The sequence below is a fragment of the Capra hircus genome, chromosome 26 (genome assembly GCF_001704415.2).
Source record: "Capra hircus breed San Clemente chromosome 26, ASM170441v1, whole genome shotgun sequence".
Taxonomy (NCBI): domain Eukaryota; kingdom Metazoa; phylum Chordata; class Mammalia; order Artiodactyla; family Bovidae; genus Capra; species Capra hircus.
The window spans coordinates 26,796,556-26,815,720 of record NC_030833.1 but is presented as its reverse complement, the minus strand read 5'-3'; the positions used below and the strand labels follow the sequence as shown (position 1 = coordinate 26,815,720).

Here is a 19,165-nt window from a genome sequence, read left to right as displayed (position 1 = left end):
TTGATCCCTGGGTCAGGAAGATCCCCTGGAGAAGGAAGTGGCAAACTATTCCAGTATTCTTGCCTGGGAAATCCTATGTCTGGAGGAGCCTGGAGGGCTACAGTCCATGGGGTCACAAAAGAGTCCGACATAACTTAAAAGGACTAAATAGGACTTTTTGGAGTCAGAAAGAACAAACTCCCAACCTTAGCCCTGTCACCTCTTGGGTGCAGACCCTTGGTGTATGGGTCTCTAAGCCTCAGTTTCCATCTCTTTAGTGGAATGGGAAGACTTACCTCACTGAGTTATAATGAAGATCACGTACCACTCAACAGAAAGCAGTTTTATAGCTACAGATAAATATATAAAGCAGTTTTCATGTCACTTTGGCAGATTCTTTCTTGGCAGGCTCTCTTTATATTTATTATTGTTTTTCTCTCTGGTGATTTAGAGGTGGAGGCCTCAAAGAAACAAGCAGAACTTGATAAGAAAGCAATGGATGAGCTTCTGAGAGAAAGGGACATATTGAATAAGGTGCGTTTGTTACAGTAACACTGGTGAATAAATGTCTTTCTTTAGTGCTATAATATCTGCCTATAACCGGTTGCAGGGGAAAGAAAACTCTGAGCCAAACAAAAGTAGATTAGAACTAATAATAGTGCTCCATTGTCCTCTGCGCAGCTGTCTATATCCACGTTCACTGGCTGTGAACTGAAACCACAGTATCACCTGTGAGCACAAAGGCACTTTGAAAAATTATCGTATAAACTAGCAGGGGATTGTGGAGAGTCTTGTGGTTTCTGTTCCTATTGCTGGTGTCTTATTTGGCATCTAAGCAGTTGACCAAGATTTCTGATTTTAATATCTATAATTTGCAACTTTGTGCCAATCCAGAAAATACAAGTGAGTTCTAATTAACTTTTAGGTGTTTAAAGGATGGCCAGTTGGCCATACCAAGAGTCTCTAATCTTTCCTCCATCTTTTCCAGAGTGTTGGAGGGCTTGGTTTCTGCTTCTGGTGCTTATACCTCCTAATCTTTGAGCCCAATATGGTCCAAAGCTGAGGGAGAGGCTGGAGGGAGCGTGAAGCTTACAGACCCCGCCCCCAGCCCCCTTTCCTCTCTTAGCCCCTTCCAGAGGATTACCTCCATTGACAGTCACTCTGAGGAGATTAACTACATTCACAGGTCTAGGCTACGTGTTCCTGCTCAAGAATTCCATCCAGGGAGAATGAAGCATGAGCAATGTGCCAGGTGTAGAGTGGGGAGGCTGCTTCCACAGCAGACAGCTTGCTGGCTTTTGGTCAGGAGAGCTTCTTATCAAAGTAGATACAGCCTATATTCATTCATTTCAATTTTTATTACTTTAATATTTATTATTTTAATATTTCTTTAGGTTTCCCAGAAATGAATAAATGTTAACAAAGTAGATTATCCTGTAGCTTAGAGCAGACTATTTAGGGAATCTTAGAAAAGAGTAGAAGATTAAGTATCTTTACATGCTGAGCACTCCTTCAGAAAGTCATTAATTTTTTTTTTGCATAATCCTAGAACTGTGCCTTTATTCCATAAGTTTATAAATAACATAAATATATAAATAATATAATAAAAATAATATAAATACTATTGTTGGAGTTAGATTTTTAAAAAACTTTTTTTGTAACATATACAACATTTAATCCATTTATATTTTGTATGTTCTGGTAAACTGCCTTTGGATTTTCTGCCGCAATAGGACACCTAACATTTTAATTTTACACCTATTTGTTTGATTTGACTACATCAGCTTCGTCTTGAGGGCAGGTACTTTTAAAACTTTTTTTTTGTCTTTCCCAGCCATTGCATCCTAGTGCCTGACAGAGCGCCTGCTCCTCTGCAGGTGTGCAGTCAACCTTTGTTGATAATATGTCCTTTCCTCACTGACTTGGAATGCCACCTCCATTGAATGAATGAGTGACATAGTTCTGACAGGCAGCAATATTCGTATATTTGGTTCTCTCAGTGTCATGTTGAAGGGACTTTATCTTTCATAGAGCAGATGTTTAATTCAGTACTTGAAAGCAAAGTTGACCTTTTCCATTTTTCTGTGTCGTCATCCGACCAAGGTTTCATGTCCTTTTTTTTTTTTCTTTTTTTTAAACCAATTTATATTCCAGTGGTTTTCAGTCCTGACTGCAGGTCTGTATTGGTTAGAGATTTCGGAAGGGATTACGAAGTGCCTTGTGGAACCCAGGGGGCTTTCCAGGTGGCTCAGTGGTAAGGAACCTGCCTGCCAGTGTAGAATATATGGGTTTGATCACTGGGTTGGGAAGATCCCCTGGAGAAGGAAATGGCAACCTTTTCCAGAATTCTTGCCTAGAATATCCCGTGGATAGAGGAACCTGGCAGGCTACAGTCTATGAGTTCACAAAGAGTCATACACGACTTAGCAACTAAACAGCAACATAGAACCTAAGGATACATCTGGGCCTCAGGAACGATGAAAACCTGGCCTTTCACTTTTGGGATGCACAGAAAGCCGTCTCCCTCCACCACTAGACTTCCAGCTGAGTCATAGCTTCATTTCTGTCTTTCAGTAACATCATCTCTCTCTCTCTGTTTCCCTGTCCAAATGGCAGAAAAAAGCTATCGCCAAAAAACAGCTCCTGAGTTTACATCTTCTGCTGAGTTACAAAAATCTAGAGGCTCTATTTTGGAAGTCGCTGGGTCCATTCAGCTGTGGCTCTAGAAGCAGACATGCTGTGGTCCATCATGAGCATGGCTGCAGAGTTGCTCTGTATTCATTCTGTGTTCCCGAGGAACAACCTGACTTCTTGTGCAGCCAAACCAAGGCACTTCCATTGTAGTAGCATCAGAAACCACCAGGGCAGCTTCCCCTCTCCCCTCCCAAAATGTAGGTGCCAGAGTCCCATCCCAGATCCACAGAATCTCTGGAGTTGGGATGTGAGCGTCTGTGTGGTTTTTTTTAAAAAACCAGGTTAATTCTTTTCTAATGTAGTAAAATACACAGAAAACAAAACCTGCCATTAGTGACATTTTGTGCATTCACAATGTTGTGTAGAACATCACGAATCTAGTTCCAGAACATTTTCATCACTCAAAAGGAAACCCTGTACCTGTCAGGCAGTCACACCCCACTTTCCCCTCCTCCCATCCTTGGAAGTTACTCATCTGCTTTCTGTTTCTGTGGATTTGACCATTCTGGATATTTATATAACTGGAGTCATACCGTATGTGACTTCTTATGTCTGACATCTTTCGCTCAGGATAATATTTTCAAGCTTCAACCATCTCGTCGTGTCTACTTCATCCCTTTTTATGGATGAGTAGTACTCCACTGTATGGATATAGCACATTTTGTTTATTTATTCATCCAGTTGATGAACATTTGGGTTGTTTTCCCCTTTTGGCTTTTATAAATAGTGCTGCTGTGAATGTTTAGGTACACGTTTTTGTTTGAACAGCTGTTTCAGTTCTTTTGAGTAGATACCAGAAGTGATGTTGTTGGATCATATGTTAATTCTGGCTATCTGTACTTTTAATACGAAGGTTTTTATTTTATTTTGTAGTCAAAGCCTGTGATACATGATTAGGTTCAGCTGTTCTAACTTCACAAGTGAAAGGCTAGAGTTGGAATAGAGATTGGCTTTGGGGTCAGCCAGCTTGGGATTCAAATCCTAGCTCTGTCCCTCCCCTGTTGTGTGAACTTGTGTGTATGTGTGTGTGCGCTCAGTCATGTCTGTCTCTTTGTGAGCCTATGGACGGGAGCCTACCAGGCTCCTCTGTTCATGGGATTCTCCAGGAAAGAATACTAGAATGGGTTAACATGCCCTCCTCCAGAGGATGTACCCAACCCAGGGATCGAACCTGTGTCTCCTGCTCGTCCTGTATTGCAGGCAGATTCTTTACCACTGAGCCACTGGGGAAGGCCATGAACTTGTAGGCAAGTAGCTTATCTTCTCATTCTCAGTTTCCTACCCCTAATATGGGAGCAATATAGGCCTGCTTCCTAGGGATGTTGTCTCTTAGTGCCTTTTTAAGTGTGTCTATAATGCTCTATGCAAAATTAACATAACAAGCTCTTAGTAATCTGTAGAAAATATGATTATTTTTATTCATCTCCCAAACAATGCACCTGATTATTTTAGGATTTAGGCAACAAGTAAATTTAACCAAAAACCCACAAACATTTTTCGGTGCTGTCCTTATTTTCAGAATATGCTTAAGGCGGTCAGTGCAACCCAGAAACAGATAGACCTGGTAAAGCTCCACGAACAAGCCAAGAGGAATCTAGAGGAAGAAATCCAAAACTACAAAGACGAAGCTCAGAAGCAGAGAAAGATCATTTTTCAACTGGAAAAGGAGCGAGATCGGTACATCAATGAAGCCAGTGACCTTACCCAAAAGGTAAGCTACTCCTCCATGGAAAGGGTCGAGCATCAGTGCGTTATTTCTGATTGCCACACATTGTTGCAAAGACAGATTATTCAGATTGCAGCTTGTGGTTCACATGTAGATTTAAAATAGCGGGCAATAAGCTCTGCTAGCAAATCAGCTACTGCCCATTTAGAGTAAACAAATGCTGATTAGATATTTGCAGAATGTAAGTTTGGAGGAACACAAATGCATGTGATCAGTCCATCCCTGGCGGGACATGTCCTCCTTGTAAAAGATGCCCTGTGATCCTCATACCCCTGGTTGGAAGCCATTGTAAAACAGCATATTCCTCTTGCAACTTGATCATGTAAGAAGCTCCACTGATTGATTTACTGACTCTGAGAGGACTAGTTGTCAGTTCAGGCACTCATGTTCTAGTGTGACTAAGCTTGTTAGCCTCTGTATCCGTCGGATTAAGTTGTAGCAAATAACCCTCAGGTCTCAGTCGTTTATAGCAACAGAGATCTATGTTTTGTTCACATTAATGACCTTTGAGGGTCAGCCACAACTCTGCTTCATGTCTTCTTCATTGCAGATGGACTCTGTTGGAATGTGTTGGCCTCTTATAGAGGGAAAACTGTGTAATGGTGAACCTTTGATATGCTCTCAGAGCTTCTGCTGGCAAAGGAAGGGTAAAGGGTCAGTCCACTCATATTTCATTGATCAAAGGGATATCAGATCAAGCCTGATATCCTCGGGCAGCAGTGTGATCCTACTAAGGGAGGGGCCTTACCTGGTGAGACAGAGACTATCTCTGAACGTATAATCTGTTGTAGCCTCCTACGTCTTCCTTCCTGGCAGTCAGTCTCCTGCCACTCCTGGCTGCCATCACACTGTCAGAGTTGTTAAGAATTCCAGTGAAATCTTATTGTTACTCAGTCATCTCTCAGCAACCTGGAGCAGTGCTTCCTAACATTCTTTGCATCACAGCATTGTAGAAAATAGCATGTCTACAGTATGTGGGAATGAGGGGGATGAGCCTGTGCAGGGCTGGAGGGGCTCACCCAGGGATGCTAGCTGCCCACGTCCTACCTGGCCTACCTATGGGTAGAGTGAATCAGTGTTTTTTTGTTACATACCTATAACCCATGCCCTGGGATTTCTTTGGAAGGAATGATGCTAAAGCTGAAACTCCAGTACTTTGGCCACCTCATGAGAAGAGTTGACTCACTGGAAAAGACTCTGATGCTGGGAGGGACTGGGGGCAGGAGGAGAAGGGGACAACAGAGGATGAGATGGCTGGATGGCATCACTGACTCGATGGACGTGAATCTGAGTGAACTCCGGGAGTTGGTGATGGAGAGGGAGGCCTGGTGTGCTGCGATTCATGGGGTTGCAAAGAGTCGGACAAAACCGAGGGACTGAACTGAACTGAACTGAACCCATGCAAGACACAGCAATTTATATATTCTGACTTATGCAACAGAGGCTAAGCTCTTTGTTTTATCTGGAAAGCCCTTTCCTCCCCCTTCTCTGAATGAAAAATTCTTATTCATGCTTCAGTACCCAAATCAAATGCTCATGTCTGGGGTCAAACCTATTTTAACTCCTTAGGCAGAGCAGAGCTAGTCACTTCCTACTTAATGAGTTTGTTGATATCTCTGGAAGAACTCTTACCATCTTCTAGTGTACTTTTTTATTTATACCTTTGTTTGTAGTGAGCTCTTGGGAGCAAGGACTTTATCTTCTCTTCATTTCCAGCACATAGTAAATGCTTGTAAATAGTAGGTATCAAAACTGGGTTGAACAAATAGATAGATGATGAGTGATTGAAAAAAAGATTGCTGTCACTGATTTTAATATAGGATCGTGTGTTTCTCTCTTTCCTTATGAAGGAGAGATACTGGTACCAAGTTTTGCTGGTAACTGTTTTTCACAATTTCTGATGTTTAACTGCACAAGGTTGCATAATGTCTCACCTAAATAATTTAAGCACAAGTTCTTAAAATATTGTTTATCAACTATAATTTTTCTCTCTTACTTAACTCCTGACAGTGTGTATCTAGCAACTTGTGTCACCTCTGGACTTCTTATTAAAAACATATATATCTTTTTGACACCTTCTCGTATTTCTTTCTTTACTGTCACACACACACACACACACACACACAAGTACCTCATTCCCACAAACAGAAAGCTCCCTTTCATGTATCCTATTTATAGGAAATTGAGGAATAATACCAGGGACTGGGGGAAGATGTCATGAAACTGATATTTTCATTTCCTTCTAAAGTGGGTTGTTCCAAGTTTATCCTTTTGACCCCACAATTTCTTTGGTAAAAACTGAGTATATGAAGAATAAGAATGCAAAGATTTTTATAAAAGAATTTTTTCAAAATAAATTGTGCAAATTTGCCATGTGCCATTAAAATCACGTGTTTGAAAAATATTTTTTAAATGGGGAATATGGTCACAATATGAACCTGATAAGAACAAAATGCAAAATTATTTATATGGTTTGACCTAAATTTTATCTGTGTGCAGACAAAAAGGATTGGGGTCATTATATTATGGGGTGGGTAGTGAAAATTAAATGAGGTAATGTCGGGAAAGTATTTAGGATGATCTCTGGCACATAGTAAATGCTATGAAATATTTCATAAATAAGCAAGTAAATAATTAATTTGTAGATAAACAGCCCAGAATTTTTGTTCAAAGTGGCATTTGAATGTAGCTATTTTCAACTTCTTGTTAAATGTCAGTAACAGAGATAAAAAGTTTTAATGGCATCAAACACTAAGGTTGACATAAGGCCATGCTAAAATAGAAGAAAAGAGATTGGATGAGAATTTTAAAGCCAGTAGAGGTGAACTGAGGAAAGTCCACCTGGCCCTCAATTCACAGTCCCTTGAACTTGCTTGCAGTTGGGAAGGAGAGGGGCAGTGGTGAGCAGGAAATGGGGGGAGATAGGAGAAGATGAGAGAGTAGGCTGGGCTCTTATGGGAGACAGGACCAGTTCCCAAGGCAGAAATGACCAAGGAAGTGCTAAGCATGGGACCTCCGATGGTCAAGTTTAAGTTCTTTACTGTGCTCTGTACCTGCAACCTTCAGTGACAGTCTGCATCAACCCTGTGGCTGGATTGTGCTTTGTGGGGGCAGGGACGGGGTGATGAGGGATGTGGGATGTGAGATAACACACCTAGAAAAGGAACCATATGTGCCAGAGAAAAGTGCCAGTCGAGAATCTAGAATTCTATTGAAATAGGAAATCAAAGCCACAGTGAATAGGAGAAATATAATTCCTCTAAGAATTCTTGGAGCTTCTAGGTTGGTCATGCTGAGCTTCCTAGCCCACAAAATGAAGATTATAGATGTTCTGTTGTTGTGGTTAAGAATAGTGTGACCCCGGTAGGACAGAGGACTATCATCTGGGTTATAAGTCCAAGATGACATACTTCTAAGACAAAACAAAGATAAAGAAAGGAAGTGATGGATAAAATAAGGAACAGTTGTAAAGAGACTAAAACACATACAGACCTCAAACCAACTCAAAGCAAGCAATGGTAGATTTAAAATCCACACTGAAGTTAGTAAGTTAGTAAAGAACAGAACTGATGTGGAAAATGGAATCAGTGAAGTGGAATGCAAACTTGAGTAGTCCCCTTAGAATGTTCAGTTCAGTTCAGTCACTCAGTTGTTTCCGACTCTTTGTGACCCCATGGACTGCAGCACGCCAGGCTTTACTGTCCATCGCTGACTCCTGGAGCTTGCTCAAATTCATGTCCATCGAGTTGATAATACCATCCAACCATCTCATCCTCTGTTGTCCCCTTCTCCTCCTGCCTTCAGTCTTTCCCAGCATCAGGGTCTTTTCCAATGAGTCAGTTCTTCACATGAGGTGGCCCAAGTATTGGAGCTTCAGCTTTAGCATCAGTCCTTCCAATGAACATTCAGGACTGATCTCTTTTAGGATGGACTGGTTGGATCTCCTTGCAGTCCAAGGGACTCTCAAGAGTCTTCTCCAACATCATAGTTCAAAAGCATCAGTTCTTCAGTGCTCAGCTTTCTTTATGGTCTAACTTTCACATCCATACATGACTACTGGGAAAACCATAGCTTTGACTAGACAGACCTGTGTCAGCCAAGTAATGTCTCTGCTTTTTAATATGTTGTCTAGGTTGGTCAAAGCTTTTCTTCCAAGGTTTTCTTCATACTCTTAGAATATAGGTGGAAACAAAAGACAAAAATGATCAAATAGAGGATAAGAGATAAGGATAGGGAATAAAAAGCATCCTATAGGTTGCTGGTCTATGATGGAGGAACTGAGCCCCAAATCAAAGAAGTAACAGAAAATATTTTCTGGAGATGAAGAAGGAACTGTACATGCAGATTGAGCATGCTTCTGGCAAAATCAGTGACAGGAGAAATCTCATAGACTTGCTCTAGGAGGAAGTCCTGTGTCTGTATGTTGTTTAACCCACAAAGGTAAAGAAAAGTACTGTCTGAGAGTTAGGCAAGAGGAAAAAGCTGAAGTCTAGCTCCTTTTTTTTAACAGGAAAAAGGGTAGAAGGTAATGGATCAACATGTGAAAACTAGGTATTTCTGAATAGTAGGGATACAGATCGTTTTTAATTTACCTCTTTTGTGCTTTTTGTGTTCTTCAAATTTTCTGAAATGAATATATATTACTTTAGTATCTTGCTCCAAAGAAAAAATACTAAAAAACCTTGCCTTTCAGTCAAGGACCAATAAAACCTTAGAGGAGCTTTATTTAAAATGTTTCCTAATCTATCTGTACTTGGTTCCCCTCTCTGGCAGGTGAAGAAATCTGATGTTATTACCCTATCTGCGTTTCTGAGTGTGCCTCATGCCATTTACAAGTTCCTTGAGGGCAAGTCTTCTTGAGCTCTTTATGTTACTTATTTATTAAATAGCTATTCAAATATATTTTGAAAGGGTGAATGGAAAGCATAATTAGACCACTGAATCAACTAGTCAAGACTTATTTTTAGGTATCTATATTAAATTCTTCTTCAGTAATCTGTTATCCCATGAGGTCACAAAGTGGACATGACTGAGTGCCTAAACTTTCTTAAACTTATGGGTCTGCTCGCCTTTAAATTCTTTTGAAATAGGTTGACATGACGGACAATGTTATCTGAATTATTGGCAATTTTAGCTGTGAGTGACTTCTGGCCGGATCTCCTCTTTCTTCTGGGCTGCAAAAACAGTGTCAACATTTGCTTTCTGATTCTTTTCATTTAGAAGGAAAAAAAGGTGAAATCTAAGCTGCTGAAAGCCCTGCATTACATTTTATTAATTTAACTTGGCATTTGCAAATGAGAAAGAAGATTCCTTTTTGTGCCAGAATTGGATGGCTCAGAATCCCAAGCCTTTCCTATGTGTTTATCTCAGTCAACATGTGCCATGATATTACTGCATAATAAACAACAACCAGGTCTCACCAGCATGCAAAAACAAGCACTTATTTCTCACTCACACACCTGCAGTTGACAAGTGTCAGCTGATCTGGGCTGAGCTTGCTGGGCTTGGCCTGGGGCTGCGGGTTGGGTCCAGATTTGCTCTGTGTGCTTCTCATCCTCCAGGACATGCACACTGTTCTCATGGAGAATGGAAGGAATGCAAAGGACAGACCCAACCACGCAAGCACAGTTCAGGAGTCTGTACTTGCCTAATGTTCTCTGACATCCCATCAGCTATGGCAAGTCACATGTCCAGGCCCAGCCTCAACAGCAAGGGCAAGTAGACTCCTCCCATAGAGGTGGTGGGAGCAAATATTCATGGAGCCATGACAAGCTACTATAGTGTTTCAGCACTTATTCTTTATAGTTGGACTTCTTTTCTTTTATTATTGGAATATAATTGCTTTGCTGTGTTGTATTAGTTTCCCTGCACAGCAAAGTGAGTCAGCTATATGTGTATATATATCCCCTCCTTCTTCAGCCTCCCCCTACCCCATCCCATCCCTCTAGGTCATCGCTGAGCTGAGCTCCTTGGGCTATACAGCAGCTCCCCACTAGATATTTTACACAGTATATATTCAGCACTTTTTATCTTCATGGTTTTTCCTCTGGTGCAGTATAAATTTTATTATTCAGCTAAATTGAGAGGCACCAAGAGTGGCATTATAAGTTGTGGTGGTTTAGTTGCTAAGTCATGTCCAATTCTTGTGACCCTATGGACTGTAGCCCACCAGGCTCCTCTGTCCATGGGATTTTCCAGGCAAGAATACTGGAGTGGGTTGCCATTTTCTTCTCCAGGGGATCTTCCTGACCCAGGGATCGAACCCAGGTCTCTTGCACTGCAGGCAGATTCTTTACTGACCGAGCTACTAGAGAAGCCCAATTATAAGTTATGGTCCACCATATTTATTCTTTTCTAGACTTTTATAAATTTTAGGTAAGATCTTTCCTAGTTAATGATTAAAACTGGGGAACATTCTGCATATTACGCATTTGGCTCATTTTAGGACCCCCTTCTTTTTCATTCTAAATGTTAAACTTCTAGCTATCTCCTCCCAGGCTTCTTATATACTGAAAAGCATTTTTCACAATGAATTCCTACCAACAAGTTTCTTAGCTCCCTGCTTATTTGCCTTATAACAATGTCAAGCAAAGCTCTTGTAGACAGAGGTTCCAAGAAATGAATAATGATGTGCTTTCAAGGATTTAGAAGTAAGTGAGGATATCAGAAGCTGATCAAAGAAATATCATTCACTGAATAGGTGCTTCATAATAAAATGAAGTTTCTGTTTTTTTAATATTAATTTGAAGTTTTTAATACAGAGCATCTTTAATAGGGTAGAACTCTGGAGAGTGCCTTCAAGGGGACATACACAAATCATAAGGTTTTCATGTTATAATGAAATAAGTGTACTATGGATCACTCTTTTCCTGGAGGAGAACAGAGTGATCCATAGAAAAAAACCGAATTGATTTTTTAAGTGCTGATATCATATAATATCACATAATGTTATACCATGATAGTCTATTAACATTTATTAAATGATTAAATTATGATATGCCTGGTACTTATATTATGACATAAATATAATTTTTCTCACTTTTATCCTCATTATAGCCCTCCTAGGCAGATATTATAGCCTTCATTTTTGGATAACATGTTATTAAAAACAGATAGAAACATAGATATGCCTCCCTGAATTTGAGATAGAGGATAAAATAAGAAAGCAAGACAAATAGAGAAGACTTAAAAGTTCACATGACTGGGCACAACAATTTTCTTTTTTATTTGAGAGTGAGTTTTCCAGTTTTATTATGGAAGTAAAGGCATTGTCAGCATTCAAACCATTGACACCAAGTCAGAAAAACTTACTTTAAAAGTTTATTGTACTGATATTTCATCAATTGCAAGTTAAAAGATTCCAAATTCAATGACCTACTTTCTCTTCCTGCCTTAGTACATATGATGTTTTGACTATGGCTGCAGATTTCCTGCACACGTTATTGATTTTTATCTCACTATTATTTCTATTGGCAGGTTGTTTTAACAGGAAAAGAAAAGGCAGTAGGTTATAAACTGAGACTGTGCCCTCACAGTGCACTGTAAGCATTTTCTGGTCTCCTCTGAAGTAGGCCTCCGCATGCTAGGCTCTCCAACCCTCTGGCTGTAATAAAACTCTCTATCTTTGGATGTGATTTATCTCAGAGTTGGTTTGAGGTATCTAAAGTATAATCAATTAATTAAGCTCCAGACCCATAGCTGGCATTCTGCATTCTCTTATATATCCTTTTAAACTGGGAACATTTTGCTGATGAAGGGTTTTGTGTCTACCCAATACTCCGCACATTTTATGAATTTGCAGGATTTGAACCTCTATGTGACATTGGTTTGAATGATTTCCTTCAAAAAAATTGAGTCCTAACACTTGGAACTAAATTGCTTTGTGAATTGTCTTTTCCCTTTGTTTCTATACTTTAAAACTTTTTGCTGTCATTTAAACGAAATAACCTTTGATCTTTTTGGTATCATGATGGGTTCCTATTATTCCCAGCTTCAAGAATCTGGAAACAAGTTAGACTTTGTGTACTGTTGTTTGCAAAAAGATGAACCTGGCTATCTGGGTGCCCCAGAAAGAAATGCCCTTGGTTACATCTTTTCTCTGGAGCATTATTCTGTCTGTGCAAAGGATTATTCTTGCTGTAATACTTCTCTAAGTGATAGAACAAGCAATTTTTTTTATTTTCTCTGATGTGCTGCTTGATATTCTGAATGCTGATGATGCTGTTCAAAGTATTTTCAATCTATTCATTTCACTGACCTCAAGGAAGGTGGTCATGTCCATAGAAAGGCTACATTTGGGGCTAAGATAGTGTCTTTCTTTAAAAAAATCAAACAAGTAACAGATCCAGGAATGGATACCTTATTTAGGTTTCCCATTTGTTCCTAACTTAAACATTTTAGTTGCTAGTGGTGGTACCTTAAAAGGCCACCTGCTACTCATTTTCAAGGGATAGATCAAAGAGATGATGGAAGAAGGAGTGAAATGTCTTTTCATTTCAGATCTACCCACATGCCTCTTCTGCAGACCTCCTTTTCTCAAGTTTTCTAATTTTGTTCCTTCAAGCCCCCTAACCAACAATGCAAGCCATTCATCCCTGAGTCTTTATATATTCTTACCTTGGGCCATTTTCTTTCCACACAAAGTGGGTGATGGAAATTAATAAAAAATAAAACAGCAAAATAATATAAAATACTTTGTACAAGGACTTCCCTGGTGTCCAGTGGCTAAGACTCCACGCTCCCAATGCAGGGGGCCTAGGTTTGATCCCTAGTCAAGGAACTAGGGATTCCCTGGTGGCTCAGAGGATAAAGTGTCTGCCTGCAATGCCGGAGACCTAGGTTTGATCCCTGGGTTGGGAAGATCCCCTGGAGAAGAAAATGGCAACCCACTCCAGTACTCTTGCCTAGAAAATTCCGTGGATGGAGGAACCTGGTGGGCTACAGTCCATGGGGTCACCAAGAGTTGGACACGACTGAGCGACTTCACTTCACTTCAAGGAACTGGATCCCACATGCTGCAAATAAAAGATCTTGCATGCTACAACTGAAGAACCCACATGCTGCCTTGAGCACGGAGGATCCACGTGCTGCAACTAAGACCCGGTGCAGCCAAATAAATGAATGCATGAATATAAAAAAGGACTTTGTGCAACTCTGGTTGCATAAATGTAAAAGATTGGTTGAAACAGATATTTTTTTTGAAAATATGTACACACATCAAGGCTTCACTCAAGGAGAAGTAGAAACCATAGAAAGATTAATAACCATGGAAGCCACCAAAACGTCTGAGAGAGAATTAGCTCCAGTGTTGTCACTGGGGGCCTAATTATTTTAGAATTAAGTTCCTTCAAACTTTTAAGAATCAGATAATTCCCAGGCTATGTAAAAAATTTTTTTCTGTGTATGAATTTAGAAAAATGTATTATGTATTCTTGGGGGTAATTTTTTTTCTGTTGGAATTTCTGTATTTCATTTATTTTTCTTTCTTATTAATTTATTTTTTATTGGAGGATAATTGCTTTACAGTGTTGTGTTGGTCTTGTGGGTAATATTGATTGGCATTACTTTACTGGCCTAACCCATGCCTTCTGCTGTGATAATGAACAAAAACTCCAGGCCTTGGAGAGAGCCTGGGGATGAAGGAGTCCTTGGGTGGGATGACCTAGGAACAAGAAGGAAGAGGTAGTTCTCACAAATTATGTAAATACCAAATATTAACTTCCTAGATAAGATGTGTATGGCCACCCTATTACTCTCCCAGTGTTTAACTCTCTCATAACACCCTGTGCATATCTCAGATTATTGGTTTTATCCATTTTTGATTATCATTTTACAGTGGAGTCACTCACTAGAAGTGAATTTGAGGGTAGGGAATGCCTCTTATTTTTCCTTACATCACTGGTGCTCTTATAGAGCTGCCGTAGATGGGTCCTCAATGCATGTTCAGTGAGTGAATGAATAAGTAGGCGAGTGGTTGAATGAATTAACAAAAGGGTATTCAGCTCACTTTATGAAACTAGCAGAAACCTTGATATTAAAATAGAACCAAAAAGGCAAAAACTATAGACATAGGTCACTTATGAATATGTATGTAGCATCCTAAATGAAATTCTAGCAAACCAAATTCAACAGTACATTAAAAGAATCATCCAGTATGACCAAAGAGGGTTTATCCTGAAACCACAAGGATAGTTTTCTATTAAGAAAGCTATTGCTGGTGGTATGAAAATGTAAAATGTTACAGCCATTTTTGAAAGCAATCTAGCAGTATCTATTACAGTTAAAAATATTTATGTCTTTTGAGCCACATACTCCTCTTCTGGGAATCCATCCCAACAGAAGAAAAAGAAGAAGTGCATAAGAACACGCGTATAGAATGTTCACTGTAGCATGGTTCAGACTGGCAAAAAAATGGAAGCCAAGTGAATGCCTGTCAGAGGGGAGGGGTTCACCTGCACTGTAGGGCATTATGTCCCTTTTAAAGAGAACTCCCACAAAGTATAAAAAGCAAGGTGCATAAGAATATATAAGAGGATCCCACTTTGCTGAAAAATAATGACCAAATTCAGAAAGCAAAAGGAAAACAAATCCCTGAACCTGTATATTCACTAGTTGGCTAGCTGTGAACTACATTACTTCTTCTGATTTCAGTTTCCTTATTTGTAAAATTGGGATCTGATAATGCACATCTATGAGGATTTTTGTGAAGATTAAATGAGTTAATACCTGTAAAATCCTTGGTATATAGAAAGTACCTGAGAAATATTGGCTATTATTACGATAATGACATTAGTAGACCTAAATAGAATATGCAGAATTCAAAGGAAAATATGGAAGAACACATGCTGGATCGTTAACCTGGTTTCTTTCTGTGTCAATGAGGGACTGATGTGGGTGGAAGGGAGAAGAAGGTTCAAGTAAATAAGAAAGAGAAGTGAAGTCGCTTAGTCACATCTGACTCTGTGACCCCATGGACTGTAGCCTACCAGGCTCCTTCATCCATGGGATTTTCCAGGCAAGCGTACTGGAGTGGGTTGCCATTTCCTTCTCCAGAGGATCTTCCCAACCCAGGGATCGAACCCAGGTCTCCTGCATTGCAGGCAGATGCTTTACCATCTGAGCCACCAGGGAAGCTAAGAAGGAGAAAATAAATGTTTATTTCCCATTTATGCACTTATTTAGAATTACGGCATATGGGACTATGAATAAAGAAATAAAATCAGAATACTTGTAAAAGAAGACATTTGTTACTAAGTATATCAGATCAATAGAACTGATAGTGTAGTACAAAATATTATGCTAAAAAGACATTTATTAAAATTTGATTCCATCCTTCCTTAAATATAAATCTAAGAAAACTTTGAAAGATATTGGATTTCACTGGTGGCTCAAATGGTAAAGAATCTGCCTGCAATGCAGGAGACTTGGGTTCAATCTCTGCATTGGGAAGATTCCCCTGGAGAAGAGAATGGCAACCCATTCCAGTAACATTGCCTGGATAATTGCATGGACAGAGGAGCCTGGTGGGCTCTAGTCCATGGGGTCGCAAAGAGTTGGACATGACTGAGTGACTAACACTTCTTTCACTATTTAAAGATATAAGGGGAAATATATTAAACACCAGCCCTCATTAACTCTGTTGGGGAAACATTAGAAGAGGGTTTCTTAGAATATATTTTCTGGAATACTGATTCTACAAGTAGAGTAAAAGTATTCGCTGCTGCAATGACTGGGGATTGGGAACATGATGCTCACAGGTATCCAAAACCTGAATCATATATTACCATGACAAAGATGTCCTTTTTGGCCTTTAGGTTCTAGGTATATCTCTTCTTTCGAGGAAGCTTCCCTGGCCCTGTTACTTCAAGTGCATCCCCCTCCTTCTTTCTCTGTCATGTTTCTCTGTTTATTTCCTTCAACTGCAGTCATTAATTAAGAGAATTCCACTGAAACGCAGTGAAATATTCTTAAGAATTTTCTCCTGGTGCGTTCTAGCTGTTGTTAAAGTATAAGCTCTATTCATTCAACCAGTTTTCCTTACAAAATTTTTTTTCTGAAGGAATTTTAGAAGAAGTTTGTCCTTAGAAAATCAATTTCCGTGGTCATTGAAGCTAAGAGTCATTGACATCAATGATGATGTCATTTCTACTGTGTGGATTCCTTGTCGAGAAGCATTGGCTCACAGTGGAATTTTGGGCCTCGGTTTTCCATACTTGCAAAAAAGAGGCAGCTACTTCTGCATCTCCTCTTGCCTAAAAGTGTTTTGCACACAGTAGAACACGTATTTTTATAAAGTCTTTTGGGTTTCCCTGATGGGAGTGAGTTAGACATTGGTAAAGATAGCGTTATGATTGCTATCAATGTCAGAGGTCACTTTTCTTTCTTGTGGTTAACCTTATAAAGCCATGACTGTGGCCAAACAGCTAATCTATCTCTTACCCTTCCTAGTGCTTAGTGTTGCTGCTGCTGCTGCTGCTGCTAAGTCGCTTCAGTCGTGTCCGACTCTGTGCGACGCCACAGACGGCAGCCCATTGGGCTCCGCCATCCCTGGGATTCTCCAGGCAAGAACACTGGAGTGGGTTGCCATTTCCTTCTCCAATGCATGAAAGTGAAAAATGAAAGTGAAGTCGCTCAGTCGTGTCTGACTCAGCGAACCCATGGACTGCAGCCTACCAGGCTCCTCCGTCCATGGGAGTTTCCAGGCAAGAGTACTGGAGTGGGGTGCCATCACCTTCTGCCAGTGCTTTGTGTTAAAATCTGTTTAAGCTTGTGCTTATTTTTTAATTCCTTTTTTGGGGGTTGGGGTGGGCAAGAGAGGTTTTCAGAATTGAAAGAATTTCTTTATTTTCTTTTCTGTTTTGTGATCACAGAATAACTGTGCTAAGCCTTAATGCTTGAGCAGAATGGTGCTGTAGATAAAGTATGTTTGCCCCTAATCAGCTGGGCTGAACTTCTGTGTTGTACCGCAGTGATTATAGCCACAGTCAGATTTTCTGATTGCTGGCATTTCTGCTCGCTACTCTCAGATGCAAAATCTGTCCTGAACCAATAACCGCAGATGGGCTATTTAACCATCTTTATTACTTCTTTCTCCTCCAGGTCCTCATGAACATGGAAGACATAAAAGTCCGTGAAATGCAGATTTTTGACTATAGGAAAAAAATCGCTGAATCAGAGACTAAATTAAAACAGCAACAGAACCTGTATGAAGCTGTGAGATCAGATAGGAATCTGTATAGTAAAAATCTGGTTGAGGCTCAGGTAAAGAATATATTTATGTCTTTACATTTTGCTCCCTTCCCATGCTGGGTTTAAAGCAGTTTCTGTTATTCTAATAGCAGAATTTACAATAGATTGAGAAAGAAGAAATCGGGGAATTCACCTGAAAGAAAAGATCAGTTTATGCAGAACTGTCAGATTGTTTGAAATGGAAATGACACAACTTGATCAGATGTGAAGATCGAGGCTCTGGTTTTAATTATTATGTAGAATTGCCATTCTCCTGTTTCTCGTTGTTAAAACTGCTAATAGCTATCATGACTCAGAGGGGAGCAGCATACTCCTGTCATTTAAGTGCAGAGTTTTGCTTTGTAATTTTTTAGTTAAAAATGTTTGTTGTGATTCCAATTTGTCTCTTATACAGTGAGGAGTAAAGTGTGTGCATGTGTGTATGTGTATGGCAAATTCATTATGTATTTTTACATTTATCTCATGAAAATATCTGGAGAGTTAATGCTATGAAATACTTTGAGGTCTATGGGCACAAGATACAAAGATACCCAGTTGTAATCGATCAGGAAATCATTGTTTTAAATGAATCTCCCTTAAAGCTCCTGACTATGCATTGAGCTTCCATAGTGGATGATGTCTATTTAATTCACTTTCAAACATATCTCCTTTCATTTTGTTAGGATGAAATAACGGAAATGAAGAGAAAATTAAAGATTATGACCCACCAGGTAGATCAATTGAAAGAAGAAATCTCAGCTAAGGAGTCGGCACTTGTGAAACTACATCTGGAACAGCAGCGCATAGAAAAGGAGAAGGAAACGCTGAAGGTACAGACTTCATAATAAAGGCGGTGGGCCAGTTGTCAATCCGTTAGACCCGCTGGGGCCAGGCTCTGCGCTCAGTGAGGAGGGCCGGGGGCGGGGCCGGGGTGGGGCCGGGGGTGGGGAGAACAACCAAAGCACCAGGAGGATGAACTCCACCACCTCGAGGTCAGTCTTCCTTCCCTACAGGGAGTGCTGCCAGCTAGAACGGGAAGGGGCCAGTGGAGATGCTGAACTCCTAGATTACCTGTGCTGGTTATCATGGCATCAGTGGAAGAGAACCTAGCAGGTCAGCAGTGCCCAGGAAGTCCTGGAACTTTCAGGCTCACTATGACCTCTTTGCCTTTACAACTCAAGTCCAGCCCTTTGTTTGCACTCAACCCTCCCAAACTCCTCCCTGGGGCTTCTATGAGACAAAGCTGGCAGATCTTTTGTGCTGCTGCCCTGATACTTATTTGCTTCATGTGCACGTGGTGTTTCTGCCTGCGACATCATTGTCTACCAGGTGTCAGACTTTGTCCTTACTTGTTTGGCCCTCAACTGGGTTCATGGATCACCTTACTTCTGTGAGTCTAAGAACTTTGCAGCCACTCCTCTAGGGAACCACCTTTGTCTACACATATTGCTGAGATATATCCTTTTAAATCTACAAATTTAGAACATTCTAGGTCTACTAATATAACATAAAGACTCGGCCCCCAAATATATGCCAAAT

The 19,165-nt window shown here is 40.2% G+C and overlaps 1 protein-coding gene across 1 annotated transcript in view; it reads left to right on the top strand.

The window, feature by feature from the left end:
* CFAP58 (cilia and flagella associated protein 58) overlaps nucleotides 1-19,165 on the top strand; it is a 112,795-nt gene that overhangs the window by 27,459 nt on the left and 66,171 nt on the right. The window contains exons 8-11 of the mRNA XM_018041736.1: nucleotides 431-513; nucleotides 4,193-4,384; nucleotides 17,498-17,659; nucleotides 18,310-18,456. Of these exons, the coding sequence (XP_017897225.1) occupies nucleotides 431-513; nucleotides 4,193-4,384; nucleotides 17,498-17,659; nucleotides 18,310-18,456 (584 nt within the window). The remainder of the gene's footprint in view (nucleotides 1-430; nucleotides 514-4,192; nucleotides 4,385-17,497; nucleotides 17,660-18,309; nucleotides 18,457-19,165) is intronic.